General features: G+C 37.8%; 2 protein-coding genes and 1 long non-coding RNA gene across 3 annotated transcripts in view; all 3 read left to right on the forward strand.

Annotated features, from left to right (window-relative positions):
• The window catches only part of LOC135743796 (uncharacterized), a 42572-nt gene that overhangs the window by 17186 nt on the left and 7859 nt on the right, over nucleotides 1-17527 (forward strand). The gene's annotated exons all lie outside the window — the stretch shown is intronic.
• Nucleotides 3887-6513, forward strand: LOC135743795 (uncharacterized). The gene has a single exon (XM_065261649.1). It carries the CDS (start codon nucleotides 3888-3890, stop codon nucleotides 5736-5738), a length of 1851 nt encoding a protein of 616 aa, XP_065117721.1. The 5' UTR covers nucleotide 3887; the 3' UTR covers nucleotides 5739-6513.
• On the forward strand, nucleotides 7848-16333 carry LOC135743799 (uncharacterized). The gene is made up of 3 exons (XR_010530582.1): nucleotides 7848-7917; nucleotides 8615-8700; nucleotides 15891-16333. It is a non-coding gene; the product is annotated as an uncharacterized lncRNA (long non-coding RNA).

Below are 17527 nucleotides of genomic sequence, written 5' to 3' on the forward strand. Positions count from 1 at the left end.
CATAAGGGTGCGCTCACTGATCTATATAAATGACTGGATTGCGCATAGAACGCTTGACGTAACTGCGTGATTTGAAGCCAGCGCAGAGTTCGAGCCGCCATCTTGGTATACCCAACCGGCAGAGAGCGCCATTGACTTCCATTCAAAATCATGATCAAAATTTACCCCCTTTACCACGTATCATTTACACAAGGTTAATTTTTAGGATATGTGTACGTAAATTATTTGTTAATTCTGGTGTTATTTGCAATGTTTATGTTTTAATCGGGCAGGATAATGGATTTATAAAAAACCGTTAATGTGAGTGTGTCTGTTGCATTTGTTAATGACACGGGTATAAATAAAGTTTTTTTTGACATTCAGCTACACTGTGACGGTCAGCGTTATATCTCTAAATAAGTTTAGGTAACTTGTAAGTTTAGATAACATAATTACAAAACTAGCAAATTATTGCATGCACATACGGTACAAAGCATGATTATTTATTTAGATTTCAGAATGAGCACGTTTATTGTCATTAATACTAAATATGCTGCGGTCTGTCTGCTGATCTGATACTGTAATAAAGATGAATGTATAATAACTGTTTAAAACGCAAAATGTACAACTTTCAGTAAATAACTATTTACATGCTTTGGACGTTTGTGTTGTTATAATGTACAGGGTAACTTCACATATAAAAACGAAGACGAGTAAAGTGATGTTTTATCATTAAAATCCGATAACGTCCATTGATTTAATAGAACGTTTGGGTATACCAACATGGCGGCGCGGTGGCTTCACAAGTGTGACGTCATGCGCAATCCAGTCATTTATATAGATCAGTGGGTGCGCTCCGTACGCTGCCGCTCGCTTTTCGGTTGAGGAAAGATTATGAGGTAAATAAAACTAATAAATATACTAACAAATAAATATTTAAACTTTATAGAATTTTATTACAAACAATGTTAATTAGGATTACAGTTTTGCATTTCTTTATTTTAAAGAAATGATAATTGTTTCACTACACCCAACAAGGCAAAAACAGAGATTTACTTCACTTTTCAAGCCACTCAGGTAACGTTATGTATGTTTATTAAATGAATTTTAAGGAATATATGTGCTTCACTTTTCCATACAGTTTTTTAACATAGCAGATGGATAATTGCTGTTGCTAGTGCTCTTTGTTTTGCCTGAAAATCCATGCCAGTAATGTTTTTAGTAAGACATGTTTGTTAAAACTAGTTATATTTCCTCATTAAACTAAGGTCTAGTCCTGGTTTAAGATAATCCCTGTCCGGGAAACCACCCCATGGTCATTAAATTGCTAGAATAAAGGCATTATTTAACGAGAAAAAGTCAGAATAAATATAATTTAACGAGAATAGAGTCGTTATTTAACGAAAATAAATTCATTAAATTTCGAGAATGAAGTCAGTTCAGTTTAGGCCTATTCTTTATGTGGTTTACTGCATTAAGACAGTGACATAAATACACTAAATTCACTAAACAATATAATATATTATTAATAATCATGTACGGTCAACCAGAAAAGCCCAGAATGTGCTCGTTTTCATTAAAGGAAACAAACAGTTTGTGTTCTTATTCTGGGATGTTCTGCGTGCCTGTACACAGAATGTTTTATTAATAAAATGTTTGCTGAATATTACTGTGTATTCAATGTTGTCTTTTAGGGTTATAAGGGGTCTGCACTTAGTAAAGATTAAGCTTTCATGAGAACAAGCCTAAAATGAAACCTCGGCCATACGATTAATATCCCTAATATCCCTTACCACCTGTGCACTTTCATTTACAGTAGGTGCGCCTTCATATGCATTTTAACTGTAGTAAAACCATGGTTTTACTACAGTTAAAAAAACAAAAAAAACATGATAACTGTAGTAAAACTGTGGTAACCACAAAATAACCATGGTTTTGACAATCATGGTTTTCAAAAACCATAGTTAAACAAATGGTTAGTGTAGTAAAACCATGGTTTTGCTTACAGTATAGTAATCAATACACCAAGAAACCATGGTTTCTATACTTTTACCACATTAAAACCATGGGTAATTTTCATAAGGATTTACCCTACCCAATAAACAAAACCCTTTATTCATTACGATATTCTGTTCATTGCATGCCTGTTTTATTAAGGTGTGCGCTGAATTTTGTTCGTTCACATTATCTCCCCCCATATTGTCTTTTATATGAGGAAGATTCCTTAAAATTAATTTAAATTTTAAATTTTATTAATAAAATTAATTTATTAATAAGACAGGTATGTAATTTGGTATCTGCTTTGCAGATTTGCGACTTTATTCTCGTTAAATAATGACTTTAGCTTGACCCTAATCCTCCTCCATATAAAGAGAATTTGCAATCGGTGTAAAAAATAAACTGAAAAATACTTAAATACTAGGGGCCCGTTTCAGTAAGGAGGACGGTTCAACAAATTCTTGAGTTTTTGGTTACAGAACAGGCTCTAACTAAGCTTTAGTACGAGTTAAGCGTGTGCACAACCACTATGAAAAGCCATAGCCACGAGCATATAAAAAAAAGAGTTGTTATGGAAAATTGCTGCTCAAGTCAATGCGTAGCCTACTTTTAATCACTGGTAAAACATCTGACATAAATAAACAAAAAAATAACATGTATATGTATGTATGTCCTGTATGTGGGATATTTTTCGAACGAAGAACTCAGTCCTTGGTTGCAATTCCGAGGATCCTCGACATAGGAACAGTCCTTTGACGGATGTCGATGATGTAGCATCCTCGAAATTCTGGCTTATGAGGATCCTTCCTTGACATTGAGAAACAGCCTATGTGTAGCCTTCGCACTCTTCACGCTCTGAAGTCACCCACAATCCTATGTTCGCAGCGCTGAAAGCACACCTTTTCACTGATGTAATGACGCAATGACGTGCACTTGCTAGTCTGTTCCATTTACATGTTCTACAAATGCTAAATGTTAAATTGTCATTTAAAAAATGTATCAATGATTACTGCTATCAAATAATATAACACGTTATAACGATGATAAACATTTTAGCTCTATCGCCCTGCCCTAAGTGGACTGAACCATCTTTAGTAAATCCTGCCTTGAAAAAGTTATTTTAACTACTAATTCTTCACATCTTCATCCTTTTGTAGTGAAAACAACACAAACTTTACAGCTGAAAACACAGTATCTTCCCGACATGATGTTTACACACTAACTAGCTAAAGTGCATGTGGGCAGGTCAGAGTTTTTGTTTCTCCCAGTCCCAAGCAAGTAGGCAGAGACTATGCTGTGTATGTGTTCCTTCATGCTTAGATAGAGACAGGCAGAAGATTTGAACTATATTACGAATCATTTCAGCAACTCCCTAATTTAGAAGCCAATAACTTTATTAATCTTGCCCTTTTTGGTTTAACTGCTTTGCACATCTTTTACATTAATGGACAGCTACATGATACACTGTAATTCAGGTAATTTTCGAATTTGGATCTGTCACTTTTTAAATTATAACTTTGGTCATTTGTATATCTTCACAGGTCTGTTCCTGTAGATGCTGATGAAACAATCTTAAATGACACAATCTTCAGTGAAGTCACTATCACACCAGTTCATCTATAAATACTGTGAAGAAGTCAAACAAGCAGCTGCTGTCACAACACATTCAACTACTCTACTATTCTGATCCACTGTTGTAATGATGGAGTGTGTTAAAGAGGAGACTGATCCTGAATCATTCACAATAACACCTCAACATACTTATCAACAAAGAGGTTTGTGTTTCATCTGATAACGAATTTTATTTTAATAGACCAACAATCACAATAATCTCTTATGGATTTTGAGATTAAATTGAAGTTTGATTTTTGTTAATTTAATGCCATGTTAATTTGTTCATTGTAGGCCTGATGAGCGTGAAAAAGGAAGTTCAAGGACAAAATGAAATAAAGGATGAAGATCAGGACCACAATTTTAAAAGTGAAGAAAATTCATTCAGTTGCTCCAAGACTGATGATGATTCATTTCAAGAAAGAGCAAAAGAAAAAATCTCTTTTGCATGCCATCTTAATGCGTTTTCACTAAAAGGACATTCAGATGTTGACATAAAGACTCACACAGATGAAATGCCTCAGTGTGAAAAGACTTGCACAGGTAAAAGCCACATTGAGGATCATTTAGCAAGTCACACTGGTGAGAGGCCCTTCACCTGCCCTCAGTGTGATAAGTGTTTTAAACAACGAAGAAGTCTTAATGCTCACATAAAGACTCACACTGGAGAAATGCCATACGCCTGCCCTCAATGTGAAAAGACCTACAGAGATAAAAGGCGCCTTAAGGATCATTTATTTACTCACACTGGTGAGATGCCCTTCACTTGCCCTCAGTGTGATAAGGGATTTTTACGCAAAAAAAATCTTAATATTCACATACAGTCTCACACTGGAGAAAAACCATACAGCTGCCCTCATTGTGAAAAGACCTACAGAGAAAAAAGGCACCTTAAGGATCATTTATTTACACACACTGGTGAGATGCCCTTCACCTGTCCTCAGTGCAATAAGGGTTTTTCACATAAAATAAATCTTGATGCTCACATAAAGACTCACACCGGAGAAAGGCCCTACACCTGCCCTCAGTGTGATAAGGGTTTTATACGTAAAATAAATCTTGATGCTCACATAAAGAAACACACCGGGGATAAGCCCTACACCTGCCCTTTCTGTGATATGGGTTTTTTACGTAAAAAAAATCTTAATGTTCACATAAAGACTCACACCGGAGAAAGGCCCTACAGCTGCCCTCATTGTGAAAAGTCCTACAGAGAAAAAAGGCACCTTAAGGATCATTTAGTGATTCACACTGGTGAGTGGCCCTTCACCTGCCCTCAGTGTAATAAGGGTTTTTTACGTAAAATAATTTTTAATGTTCACTTAAAGACATTCACATGTAAAGAGTCCCTGAAAGAACATAAAATAAGTGACACTGACCACAAATCTTTCTCTTGCCCTGAATGTGGAATGAGTTTTACTGAAAGAGAAACCCTTAATATTCACATGAGGAGTCACAATTTTGATGGGCTTTACACCTGTCCTCATTGTGGTAGGAGTTTTGCATCAAAAGCGCATTTAGAGAGTCACGTACGCATTCACACTGGAGAGAAACCTTTCAGGTGCCCTCAGTGTGACAGAAGTTTTAAAGAACGAGGGCATCTTCAGCTTCACATACGAATTCATACAGGTGAGAAGCCTTTCTCATGCAATCTGTGTGATAAGAGCTTTAGACATAAACAAAATCTTCAGTATCACATACGAATTCATACAGGTGAGAAGCCTTACTCGTGCCATCTGTGTGATAAGAGCTTTAGACATAAACAAAATCTTCAGTATCACATACGAATTCATACAGGTGAAAAGCCTTTCTCGTGCCATCTGTGTGAGGAGAGCTTTAGACAAAAGGAAAATCTTAAGCATCACATACAAATTCATACAGGAGAGAAGCCTTTCTCGTGCCATCTGTGTGATAAAAGCTTTGGACATAAAGGAAATCTTAAGCATCACATACGAGTTCATACAGGAGAGAAGTCTTTCTCATGCCATCTGTGTGATAAAAGCTTTAGTCAAAAACAAAATCTTAAGCAGCACATACGAGTTCATACAGGTGAGAAGCCTTACTCGTGCCACACGTGTGATAAGAGTTTCAAACAAGCACGAGATCTTAAATTGCATTTGTTGGCTTACCATTCTGTAAAAAAACCCTAAAAGTGCTCACATTGTGGAAAGAGTTACCTTACTCGATGACGTGATGATGGGATTCGACCTTGGGAGACCAATCACCATCTGAAAATGGATATTGAATGAACGATGAACATTGGCAAATGAAATTTGCCAATGCGCAATGTGACTCCGCCCAAAGATCTGGGTATAAGGGAGGCTGGTATATTCATTCATTCAGATTTGTTCTTCAACGCCTTCATCTGGGTCTTATCTCACATTCGTTCTGATTACTCGCCTTGCTCTGCGGTTGTTGGTGTGGCATTTCCACTGATTGTCTCATTACCCCTCGGGGTATGTCTCCACCATCCCATGCCCCCTCATGGCCCTAATGCTATCATTCCTTTCGAGCCTCTTGCACAGTTTATGGGGATGAGGCTTGCACTGCCCAACCCGTTGCAGTGGCTCCTCAGGATCATTCGGCTCGGCTATGCGATCCAGTTTGCCAGGTGCCCGCCCAAGTTCAGCTGCATTCTTTTTTCACGTCTCCTAATCCCTTTGTAAGGTTTTTTAACCTCATGGTACTGTCTTGTCCCAGGTGGTGTCTGCTCCGGCACTCAACCTGGATGCTGGCTGCGAGCCTCGATTGTGACCTTCCTTTTTCAGGGCACATTTTGCCAAGTTGGATTCCCCCTCTATTTTTATTTTTTAAATTGGGCTTGCGGAGAAGCCAATATCGAGGTTTCATTGACCCGTTACCTTTTGTGTAGCCAGCTTTAAACCTTTTTTCTATGCTTGCCATCACTTGGGTTGTATTTTGTTTTTTTTGCCATTTCCTCTTGAGTCCAGTCGAGCCCCGTTTCGCAGCTCTCTGTTTTTGGGTTATATATTTTTTCTCCGTTCATTCAGACCTTCTACTAGTACCTCCCCCACTAGGCTCTTTCTATTAGACTCCTCAGTACTAAATCTATATCTGAATGAATGAGCATACCGGCCTCCCTTTTATACCTGGATCTTTGGGCAGAGTCACAGTATGCAAATTTCATTCGCCAATGTTCATTGTTCATTCATTGGCCGTTTAGATGTTACATACCTCATAAAAACGTAGCCCATAGTGATGGACGGGAAAATGTTGGAATGGAAGATCCAGATTTTATGGACAGGTGTCTTTTATACACATAACAAACTGAAATAGTAAGAGAAGTACCTTCTTAAAATGTTTTACATGTGCACATCAATCTGTGGGAGACATTTGTATTAAAATGAATCTACCATAAAAAAATATAAACATTTTCATTTGTTTTATCAAACGAAACTATTTTTTACCAATGCTGGAGATAAGCTGCACCGCTGTCATTCATATTGGAGAAGTTTCAGATGATCACACAGCTGCAGACTCCGAGAGAAAAGCGTTGTCTGCAAAGAGTGAACAAACAACTTTAGTCTTCAGGCCAAACACATGATGTAAAATGCAGTCCTCACAATTGATGTCATGGGTTCAAGCTTTGATGTATTGTAACTTTGCATAAAACTGTCAGCGAAATGGATTTTTATGATGTAGTTGCAATACAATTAGATTAGAAAGTCTATATCTCCATCCATATACTAAAAATCTACATTTTGTTATTCATGGATATGATGGAAAGAGAACTAAACATTTTTTTTGTGACTGAAATTAGATTATTAAAGGAGTCGGTAAACCAAAATCTCTGTCATTATTTACTTATAAACCAGTGCTAATTTGAAAGATTTACTGTCTGTAGTCGTCTATGCTAATCAGTCTTCACTAGCTGTCATGTTCGTTTTTAAGTCCAGCGAGGAAACAATTAAAAAAGACAGAGGTGATGTTTTGTAATATTTTAAGATAAACTTTATTTCATCAATCTTTAATTCATCTTTTTGTGATATAGTTTTCATAAAGTGTAATTTATTGATTTGGTATAGCAATTTAATCATAATTAAGATACAGTGTTGTTCTTGGGTAGAGTCTGTATTGTAATCGTTTGACAAATGTGGGACATTTAATCTTGAATATATATTTTTTAAACATACATTCATGATTTATAAATTTTATTTGGTGTAGAAGATGATGATTCATTATTGAACATAGCTTAAATAAGGGACTTTTATTTTGCCTGCTTGCCGTACAGTGACGTCATAAAAGTTGCGCTGCAGCTCGTGTGTCGGTTGAAGGCGGGTTGAGGGAAGATTGAGGTGTTTGTGTGAGGTAAATAAAACGATACTTTTAGTGGTTTTTTTTGTTTGTTCGTTTTTTCAAGAAAAGATACTTCAACAACGTTAATCATGCTGTTACATTATTGTAATAGTTTATTGTAAAGTACTAAGAGTTGTTTCACTAGGGCTAACATTTGTACAATGCGAGAAACAAAGAGATTTACTTCACTTTTCATCCCATTTTAAGGAATATAGATGCTCCTCTTTTCCATATAGTTCTTTAACATAGCAGATGGAGAATTTATGTTGCTAGTAAGATCAGGGTCATAACATGCAAGACATCGGAAATACAGTTATAATTTTTTTTTGTTAAACGGAAAAGCAAGTGATTTGTTTTGTCAGAATGTTTACACCCACAAATAGCAAACATCATTTTTAAGAAAATTTGCAATCTGTTTAAAAAAAATAAACTGGAAAATACTTAAATACCAAATCTTTGAAATTAACAGAGTGTGAAAAACCATAAGGACAACACAAGTGCTGAGTGTATATGTTTTAGACCACAGAGAAAACATTATTGTGTCATTACTCTGAAGCACTACATGCAGATTATATTAAGTTAAATGTTTATTTTACCCAAAATGATTTTCAGCTCTTATATTTTAATGCCTTGCTCGAGTAGAGACAAACTTATGTATATCTTATTTGGCGTATTGTTTGTTAAATTATAACTTTCAAAATCTTCACAGGTCTGTTGTAATGATGGAGTGTGTTAAAGATGAGACTGATCCTGAATCATTCACAATAACACCCCAACATACTCAACAACAAAGAGGTTTGTGTTTCATCTTAAAGAAGTCATAAGACCTGATTTCATGATTTATTTGTTTTTGTTTTTAGAGTGTTAAAAGACGTCTGTGCATATAGAAGATCTGTAAAGTTGCAAATATAATAGCGTTTCAAACCTAAAGAGATCTTCTTTTTAAAAGTAAAGCCTCATCAACGCCTTCCTAAAACGGCTCGTTAAAGTAACCTAGCACGTTGGGTAACACATTTTAACCCAACAGGTTGGGTTGTTGAAAAAACCCAACATGTAGTCATTTTAATCATTTATGGGATTAATATTCTCGGTTTGGGTTATTCTTGCATGGTTACTTTTAATCCTGTGCTATTATTATTTTACTGCAAAATACCTACAAATGTTTTACAGTTGGCAGTTTCAAAATCATTTAATGGACTGCTTACTGACATCAAGTATAAATGTTTTTATTAAATATCATAAATGATGCACATTGAAGTAACAATGTAACAAGTTGAATCAATTGTTTGAATTTAAGGCAGAATTTGTAATTTTACAGTATATAAATGAATTACTGAAATGTACATAAACAAAACTACAGCAGTGTAGGAAAAGAAACAATGTAATTGTTTAATTAAAAGTAAAATCATTCATAGATGTGTTTTACAGAACAGAAGTTTTAAGTTTTACAGTATGGAAAGTATTTCACTAAAAATACTTAAGTTTTTTAAGTTACTCGTTACGAACAAAGATGTACAAAGGAATCGAACAGCCTAGGATTTATCCATTTGCAAAATGACAGACTACAGGAATTCCCATGTAGATGCACATTGCCTTGGGTATTTATTTTCAAGCACGTAAAATGTCTTTAACCCCTTAGGTGGTGCAAATACCTTTAGGGTGGGGGGTGAAATTGTGATATACATCTTCAAATTAATATAACTCTGGCATTTTTTGGTCTAGAAGCCTAATCTTGGTCTTTTTTTAAAGAAGACACTTTGGGGGTTTTCACAGAACATATTAAATAATTAAATTGTTATAGCAGTTTACATTTGTTTTAATAAATATAAATAATTCCATAACATATTATTTTTATAAATAAAATTATAAAAATGTAAATGTTTCACAAAAATAATAATGCAAACATGAAGCCATAAGTCTCAAGTAGTTCTGATCCAAATTTCAAGTTAAAATCACAAAAAATGAGGTGTGTGTCACACTTTTAGTGGTTTTGCCAACAACGGCCACTAGGTGTCAACGGTTTGCAGCATACACTTGTCACAAATTATTCAATTACTATCACTGCATTATTATTACTACAAAAATGTTTTGAAATATGAAAACTACATTCTGAGAGCTTTCCAGTGATATAAAGTTTGTCATGATTTTTTAGGTTTATAGTAGGGTTTTAGTCTTATAAATACGTAAAAACAAATTAGGTCTACCTGTGGCCCCGTGACATTTTAGAAACTGACTCTCATTACGTCATAATTCTCCCAAAATTGCAATGAAATATGAAAACTACACACCTAGAGCTTTCCAACAATATATAGTTTGTCAAGATTGTTTAGGTTTAGAACAGGGTATTAGTGCTATACAAATGCAAAAACAAATTGAGTCCAACTGTGGCAGTGTGACATTTTAGAAACTGACTCTCACTACATCATTACTTTCCCAAAATGGTGATGCAATATGAAAACTACACTCTTAGAGCTTTCCAGTGATATATAGTTTGTCATGATTGTTTGGGTTTGGAACAGGGTATTAGTGTTACAAATATATAACAACGTGGGCCCACCAGGAGTTAAACCATAGACTGTAAAAAATATGGAAGTAGTGTCTGTGACGTCACGCATTGGTTTGTGAAGAGCATTTTTGAAGCTTAAAGTAGACTGTCGTCGTCATCTTGGCCGAAATGCAGTTTAAGTTACTTCCATATTGGCTCCATCAGAAAGACCAGAAGGTTTCCCCACACTTAAAACATACCTCAACAGCTGCAAGTAGTGTGCTTTGTTGCAGAACTTGCCATTAATAATTACAAAAGATTGAGAGATCCGCTGCATGTTTCCCTTGGCCAGGACGAAAGGAAGGGGTTTCAAGGATTCTGTCCAGAGAAGAAATTCCATCAAATTTGTTGCAATCAACAAAAGCGGAAAAAACTTTGCAATGCAATGCAATGGCCTGTCGTCGGTTTGCATAAGACTTTGGTGTTAAACTCCTTTACTGGCATAACTGTTGTACCAACAGCAAAGGCTGCAAACCACACAAACTGACAAATATGATGATCTGACTATAGTGTAGCTAGTGCTGGGCGATAATTCGATAACGATAATTTTACCGATATAAACTTTTTCGATAAACCGATAAGGACAGTTCGATAAGTGATCGATAATGTTTACGCACTGTGCGTAATGTTGCGCGAGCACTTCCGGATGCGGCACGCGCTCTTGGTTTACAATCACAGTGTCAGTTAGACTTGAAGGAGTGGAAGATGAGGCAAGTTATTCATTTATTAGTAGAGACCTATGATTTTCGCCATGCGGATGACGCGGACGGAATCACGGAATCCAAATGTGCGGAAACATTTTCTTGTGTGTAATGTTGGACGCGCAAACAGGGTTCGTCAAACACAGCAGACACAATAGGTGCAGTATACTGTACTTTCATTCAGCGTCCGCCTTGCACACACACACACATCGGCACAGCTTTAAAAGTATATTTACAGGACATTCACAAATTCAGGAAACTGAGGAAAAGCAGCAGATCCACCACTGCAGTGAATATAGTGTTTGCGTATGTGCGCTCCCACAGCAACGTGACACTCTTGACATCCATTTATCAGCGTGTATAGCTCGTATATGTATAACACACGCATGATCACTGAACTAAGTTTTCTTTTTTGTTTAAGTGAACATAAACAGCTGTTACTCAGTATATTGAAACTTAAAGCAGTCTGTCTTGGGTCTTTAAGTGACAGTAGTCTGCTGCTTTTGTGTCAGAAATGTGTTGATTTCATAACAAATAGATTTACATTTAATACAGATGCATTAAAACAAGATTTTAGTATTTGTATTTGTCATGTTCTGAATAAAAAGTAGTTCAAAACCATTATTAACTGTCTGGTTTTTACAATTTTCATTCAGGAGCAAAAATCTGCCTTTAAATTTGACAGGAGTAAAGATTTGTTATTTATCATGATAATTATCGATATCGACTGATATGGAAAACATTTTCTCGATAATTTTTTGGGTCATATCGCCCAGTCCTAAGTGTAGCAGATAATTAAGACATTCCCAATACATTTTAAATAGGAGTTATTACATTTTATACTTACTGGCTTAGGTTGTATGAAGGCCTTGCTAGCCTCATCAATGGATGGATGTAATACCTTTCAACTAACTCTCCACACTCTAAAAAAAGAGTGGGAAAACATCATCACATCTAATCTCTGCAAAAAAAACATAACATCTGATACAATATAAATTTGAAATCACAACCCAAAAAAAATTATAAAATAAATATAAAATAGTAACTAAATACGACTCAATAACACACACAAATTCATATAACACATATAAATGTTTTTTAACTTGTTAACCGATAGTCACTTCCACGCAGCCTTGGTGACACATACGTTTATGTTTTCACATTTTAAAAGAGAGGACAAGCAATATACATATTAGACACCAGTTCTTGGAAACGCTGTTTTGTACTCATTTATCGGCGAGTTATCTGCTGTACCGACGGTGAATTGAATGTGCTGCTTGTCCCTGCCGCTCACTGAGAGAGTAGACGCCGGCTCCGCGATCCGCTGCCACCGGGAAAGTTAACTTGTGCTTGCGGTCTGTCTTTACATATCGAATGACAAGAAAGCAACTTGTTTGTCACAAAATTTAATTTAATAGGGTCGCTATTGCTAAGCTGTGAAAACTATGCGACTGTGTGTGACAAAAGCCGAAGTGGGGTTGCGGAGGTCTGACTCTGTACCGGTTATGACTCGCTTTGTTAAAGGCTTACAGAAATTGTCATGAGTTAACCTAATCAACCATGTGGTGGGGATTTTGTAACATGAAATTTTTTTTTGCCATATTACACATCTTAGAACGATTATTTGAGTCAATTTGTGTAAATGGCGATCTGAGGTAACAGTCGTCATTCCTCTAAATTACACCCGTCATCTTAGTCTGTATACCTCTACCTGCTACCGTAGGTGCACCCCAGGATCAACATCCCTGGTGAGTCGGTACAGTCAGCAGCTGCCAAATGCCGAATCCCGGGCGGCGGTTAACTAACCCGGGAGACTCATTTTGTCTGAGCCTGGGCGTGTGCAGCCCCTGGCTCAGACTGAAGTGACTGAAGTGGGTTCAGGCTATACAATCTTCTGGAGCGGACAAGGCCTGCTGAATTTGACCTACTTATCACCAACACGTTATTCCAATAACGAAAGCGCAAGAAAACTTCATGGATGCATTCGATCACACCACTGGCACTTGATTGACTACATCATCATGAGGAGGAGTGACCAGCACGATGTTAGGGTGACCAAGGCAATGTGTGGTGCTGAATGTTGGACTGACCATCATCTCATTATCTCCGAACTTAACATTCGGATTAAGCCGGAGTCTCTAAGTTTGAAGCATATAGACGCTGAGGCAGACTGGACTGCTCTTAAGACTGTGCTGCATTCTACAGCCTTTGAATCACTTGGTGTTTCGTTACATACACATCAGGACTGGTTCGATGAGAATGATGCAGATATCCAAGCACTCCTTGACGAAAAACATTGCCTGCATAAAGTATATCTGAATGAAAGCAGCTCAAGTGCAAAGAAAACAGCTTTCCTTAACATTCGCAGGACTGTCCGCAACACTCTGGAACTTTACCTCTACTGACCCTAGATGGAACAACACGCCTTCAGAGAAGGGCAAAATACTTGAAAGGTGGGTCAAACACTACAGTGCGGTCCTTAATCGGGCATCATCCATAAATGAGGAGGCAATTGCGTGATTGCCGGAAGTAAACCAGTCCTTGGCGGTTCTACCAACCACTGAGGAAACGTGTAAAGTCATAACACTTCTCTCATCAGGCAAAGCTCCAGGGTCCGATGCCATTCCAGCAGAAATCTACAAGGCTGGAGGGCCTCAGCAAGGCAAATATCCCCAGCATTTCACCATGCTTGCGAAGGAACAGCTTAGATCAGGGGTGTCCAAAGTCGGTCCTGGAGGGCCGACGTCCTGCAGAGTTTAGCTAAAACTTCCCTCACCACACCTGCCTCAAAGTATCTAGTCTGCCCAGTAAGACCTTGATTAGCTGGATCAGGTGTGTTTGATTAGGGTTGGAATAAAACTCTGAGAGACACCGGCCCTCAAGGAGCAGGATTGGACATCCATGGCTTGGACTAGCCATGTGACCAGAATGCCCTACATGAAACTTCCAAAACAAGTCTTCTTTGGCGAGCTGAAAAATGGCAAGCAAGCACAAGGTGGCCCCAAAAAGGGCTACAAGGACACCCTTAAAGCTTCCATGAAGAGCTTTGGACTAGACCTGAAAAGCTGGGAATCCCTAGCACAGGATTGACCTGCCTGGAGAAGAAAAGTCCAGGACGGTGCAGTCCTCTGTGAGAGTAGGAGAAGCTCCTGTTCTATCTTGAAGAGGCAGCAGTGCAAATCTACCAAGAAAGTCTATGTGGCTGCACCTCAAAGCTCAACATCCTCCGTGACTTGTCCATAGGGAATTCCAGGCCCGAATTGGCCTCTTCAGCCATCTGTGCACTCATCAAAACCCAACATATTGACAAATGTGCCATGGTCATCATCAACTTTAATGGACAAACAAAGAAAGAAAAGAAAGTTAACACGTTGCTGTCTCGCAAAATGTTATAATCTTGTTTATATTCATATGAAATGTTCACAAAAACATAAACTTACCTAGAAACAACTGCTTCCAGTGGCTCTCTCCTTTCACAACGACCGTTGCTGAGCACATTTAAACATGGGGCGCGAAGCACGTGAGCCTCTTCAAACAACCCAGCATAATAACACAGCAGGGTTAACCCAACAACTAGAAAACTGAAACGACCCAAAAAGTGTTTAAAATGTGAAAAAATAACCCAGCAAAACAACCCAACAGATTCAACCCAGCAATTTGGGTTAAAAAAATAACCCAGCCATTTTTAGAGTGTAGTGTAACTTTGCGCTGTAGTATTGTTGCCGCCGCCAAGTCGTGGAGACGCAGTGTTTTTCATTGCGAAAGGCAAGCTACTTTGTTTGGCCTTCCAATTGAGAAAACATTAAGAAACCAGTGGTTAGGTTTTAGATACAACACTGTTCCAGAACAATACAGCCCAAATGTTTGATTGTGTGCTGCACATTTTACGGAGGACGCTTTCTTGAACATGGAAGAGTACAAAGGCTTCGTCTAAAAAGTGAAGCATTCCAACTTTGCAAGTACACTCTGGCTCTTCTGATTCACATCCTGTAAGTAGTCTGTTTTCATATTAAAAAAATTCCACTGAGCAGTGTAGAGTAGCGCTTGTTGTTTGTTGTTTCTACGATCACAAATGCAGACATGGTTTTATGTTTTAGTATCCTTACCATACCAATCTTTTAGGTTCTGCTCACATCGCGCTGGTAAAGTTGATCGATCAGCTTGATCATCTGCATTTTCTGGGTTAGATAAGAAGGTAAAGGTAGTAGTAGTCGCTAGTATCTCATGGCTTTCACTATTGCTTTGGGAACTCATCTTTCAAACATGGAAAAAGAGCGTCACATATCTGTTTACGCAATTGAGGTATTCTGCCAATCACAATGAACTGGATAGCTGGCCAATCGGATAACACAGTGTTTTCTCAGAATGATGAGCTTTGTACAATTCAACGTGTTACAGGAGGGTGGGACTTAGAAGAGCTACAATAATGTATGGTATGCATAAAAAAATTATGCGTTTTTTGAATCATAAACCTCGAGAACACATTGTATTACACCAAATACACAAAGTAATGTGCTTTTTAGCCACGGAAAAGGTTTTACATTAGAGCTGTACAATATTATAGTGAGGAATTTTACTTAAATTATTATTAAATAGAAAGACAGTCGTGTACATCTGATTGAGTTGAAATTATGGAATTTTTATTTTAATAGACCAACCATCACAATAATCTTTATTGAATTTTGAGATTAAATTGAGGTTTAATTTTTGTTCATTTCATGTCAATTTGTTCGTTTTAGGCCTAATGGGAGTGAAAGAGGAAGTTGAAAGACAAAATGAAATGGAAGATAAACTTCAGCACCACAATTTCATAAGTGAAGAAAATTCTTTCATTTGCTCACAAACTGATGAGGACTCACCTGAAGAAAGAGCAGAAGACAAAATCTCTTTTGCATGCCATCTTAATGGTGAGACTTTTTCACAAAAAGGACATTCAAATGTTCACATAAAGACTCACACAGATGAAATGCCTCAGTGTGAAAAGACTTGCACAAGTAAAAGCCACCTTGAGGATCATTTGGTAATTCATGGTGGTGTGTGGCCCTTCACCTGCCCTCAGTGTGATAAGTGTTTTAAACATCGAAGAAGTCTTAATATTCACTTAAAGACTCACACTGGAGAAAGCCCCTACAGCTGCCCTCAATGTGAAAAGACCTACAGAGAAAAAAGACGCCTTAAGAATCATTTATGGCGCTTTTCCATTGCATAGTACCCCACGGTTTAGTTTAGTTTGGGTCGGGTCAGCTCACCTCACTTTGGCTTGGTTAGCTTTTCCATCGAGTTTAGTATCACTTCGGGGTGGGAGGGATTATAGGCGTGTCGTTATATTTACGCTGCCTACTGCTGTGACATCATACACGTGAGAGCGTTGTTGTACATTCCCATTCATTTATTTCTCAGTCTGCCACAAAATTAAAACTGGCCACTAGAGATAAATGTTTGCACATCGCGTTTATAACTACCTCTGTCTCACATGTTCAAACACCCGACCCGTGGCGTCAGTCTACGGCGCTCCGCTGAGCCTCATTCAAGTTGCATTTAAGCATATATAATGCGGACGTGCACGTCGCGAATGTGCCGCCACAAACTGCAAGTCTGGAAAAAAACTGTTATGGTGTCCCGGATTCTCAACCTGCGGATGTTTTTCATCGCTAAAAGGGTGTTTGGAAACTTATAGCAGAACACAGATAACAACATGTTTGCTTGAGACAGCGCAAGCTAGCGGTAAGCTAAAGCTAATATTTACATTATAGCGATGACGTGACGATTCTCTCAGACCAATCAGTGATCTACAGTGTTTTCGCGTCACGTTTGGTATCAGCTCGGGTCGCTTGGAACCCCAACCGAGGTGGTACGAAAAAAAGTATCGGGTACTACGTACTGCACCCAATGGAAAAGCTCCTAAAAGTAAGCTGACCCGACCCAAACTAAACTAAACCGTGGGGTACTATGCAATGGAAAAGCGCCATTAGTAAGTCACACTGGTGTGCTGCCTTTCGCCTGCCCTCAGTGTAATAAGGGTTTTAAACAACAAAGAAGTCTTAACATTCACTTAAAGACTCACACCGGAGAAATGCCATACAGCTGCCCTCAATGTGAAAAGACTTACAGAGAAAAAAGGCACCTTAAGGAACATTTAGTGAGTCACACTGGAGAAAGACCCTTCACCTGCCCTCAGTGTAATAAGAGTTTTTTACGAAAAAGTAGTCTTAATGTTCACTTAAAGAAGCACACTGTAGAAAAGACAAACACATGTGGAAGGTCCCTGAAAGTACATAAAACAAGTCACACTGACAACAAACCTTTTTCTTGCCCTGAATGTAGAAAGAGTTTTACACAAAGACGACACCTTACAATTCACATGAGGATTCACAGT

The sequence above is a fragment of the Paramisgurnus dabryanus genome, chromosome 2 (genome assembly GCF_030506205.2).
Source record: "Paramisgurnus dabryanus chromosome 2, PD_genome_1.1, whole genome shotgun sequence".
NCBI lineage: Eukaryota > Metazoa > Chordata > Actinopteri > Cypriniformes > Cobitidae > Paramisgurnus > Paramisgurnus dabryanus.

What these genes read in the sequence shown, in the direction of transcription:
- LOC135743795 (XM_065261649.1), top strand. Translation starts at nt 3,888, where the DNA reads ATGAGCGTGAAAAAGGAAGTTCAAGGACAAAATGAAATAAAGGATGAA.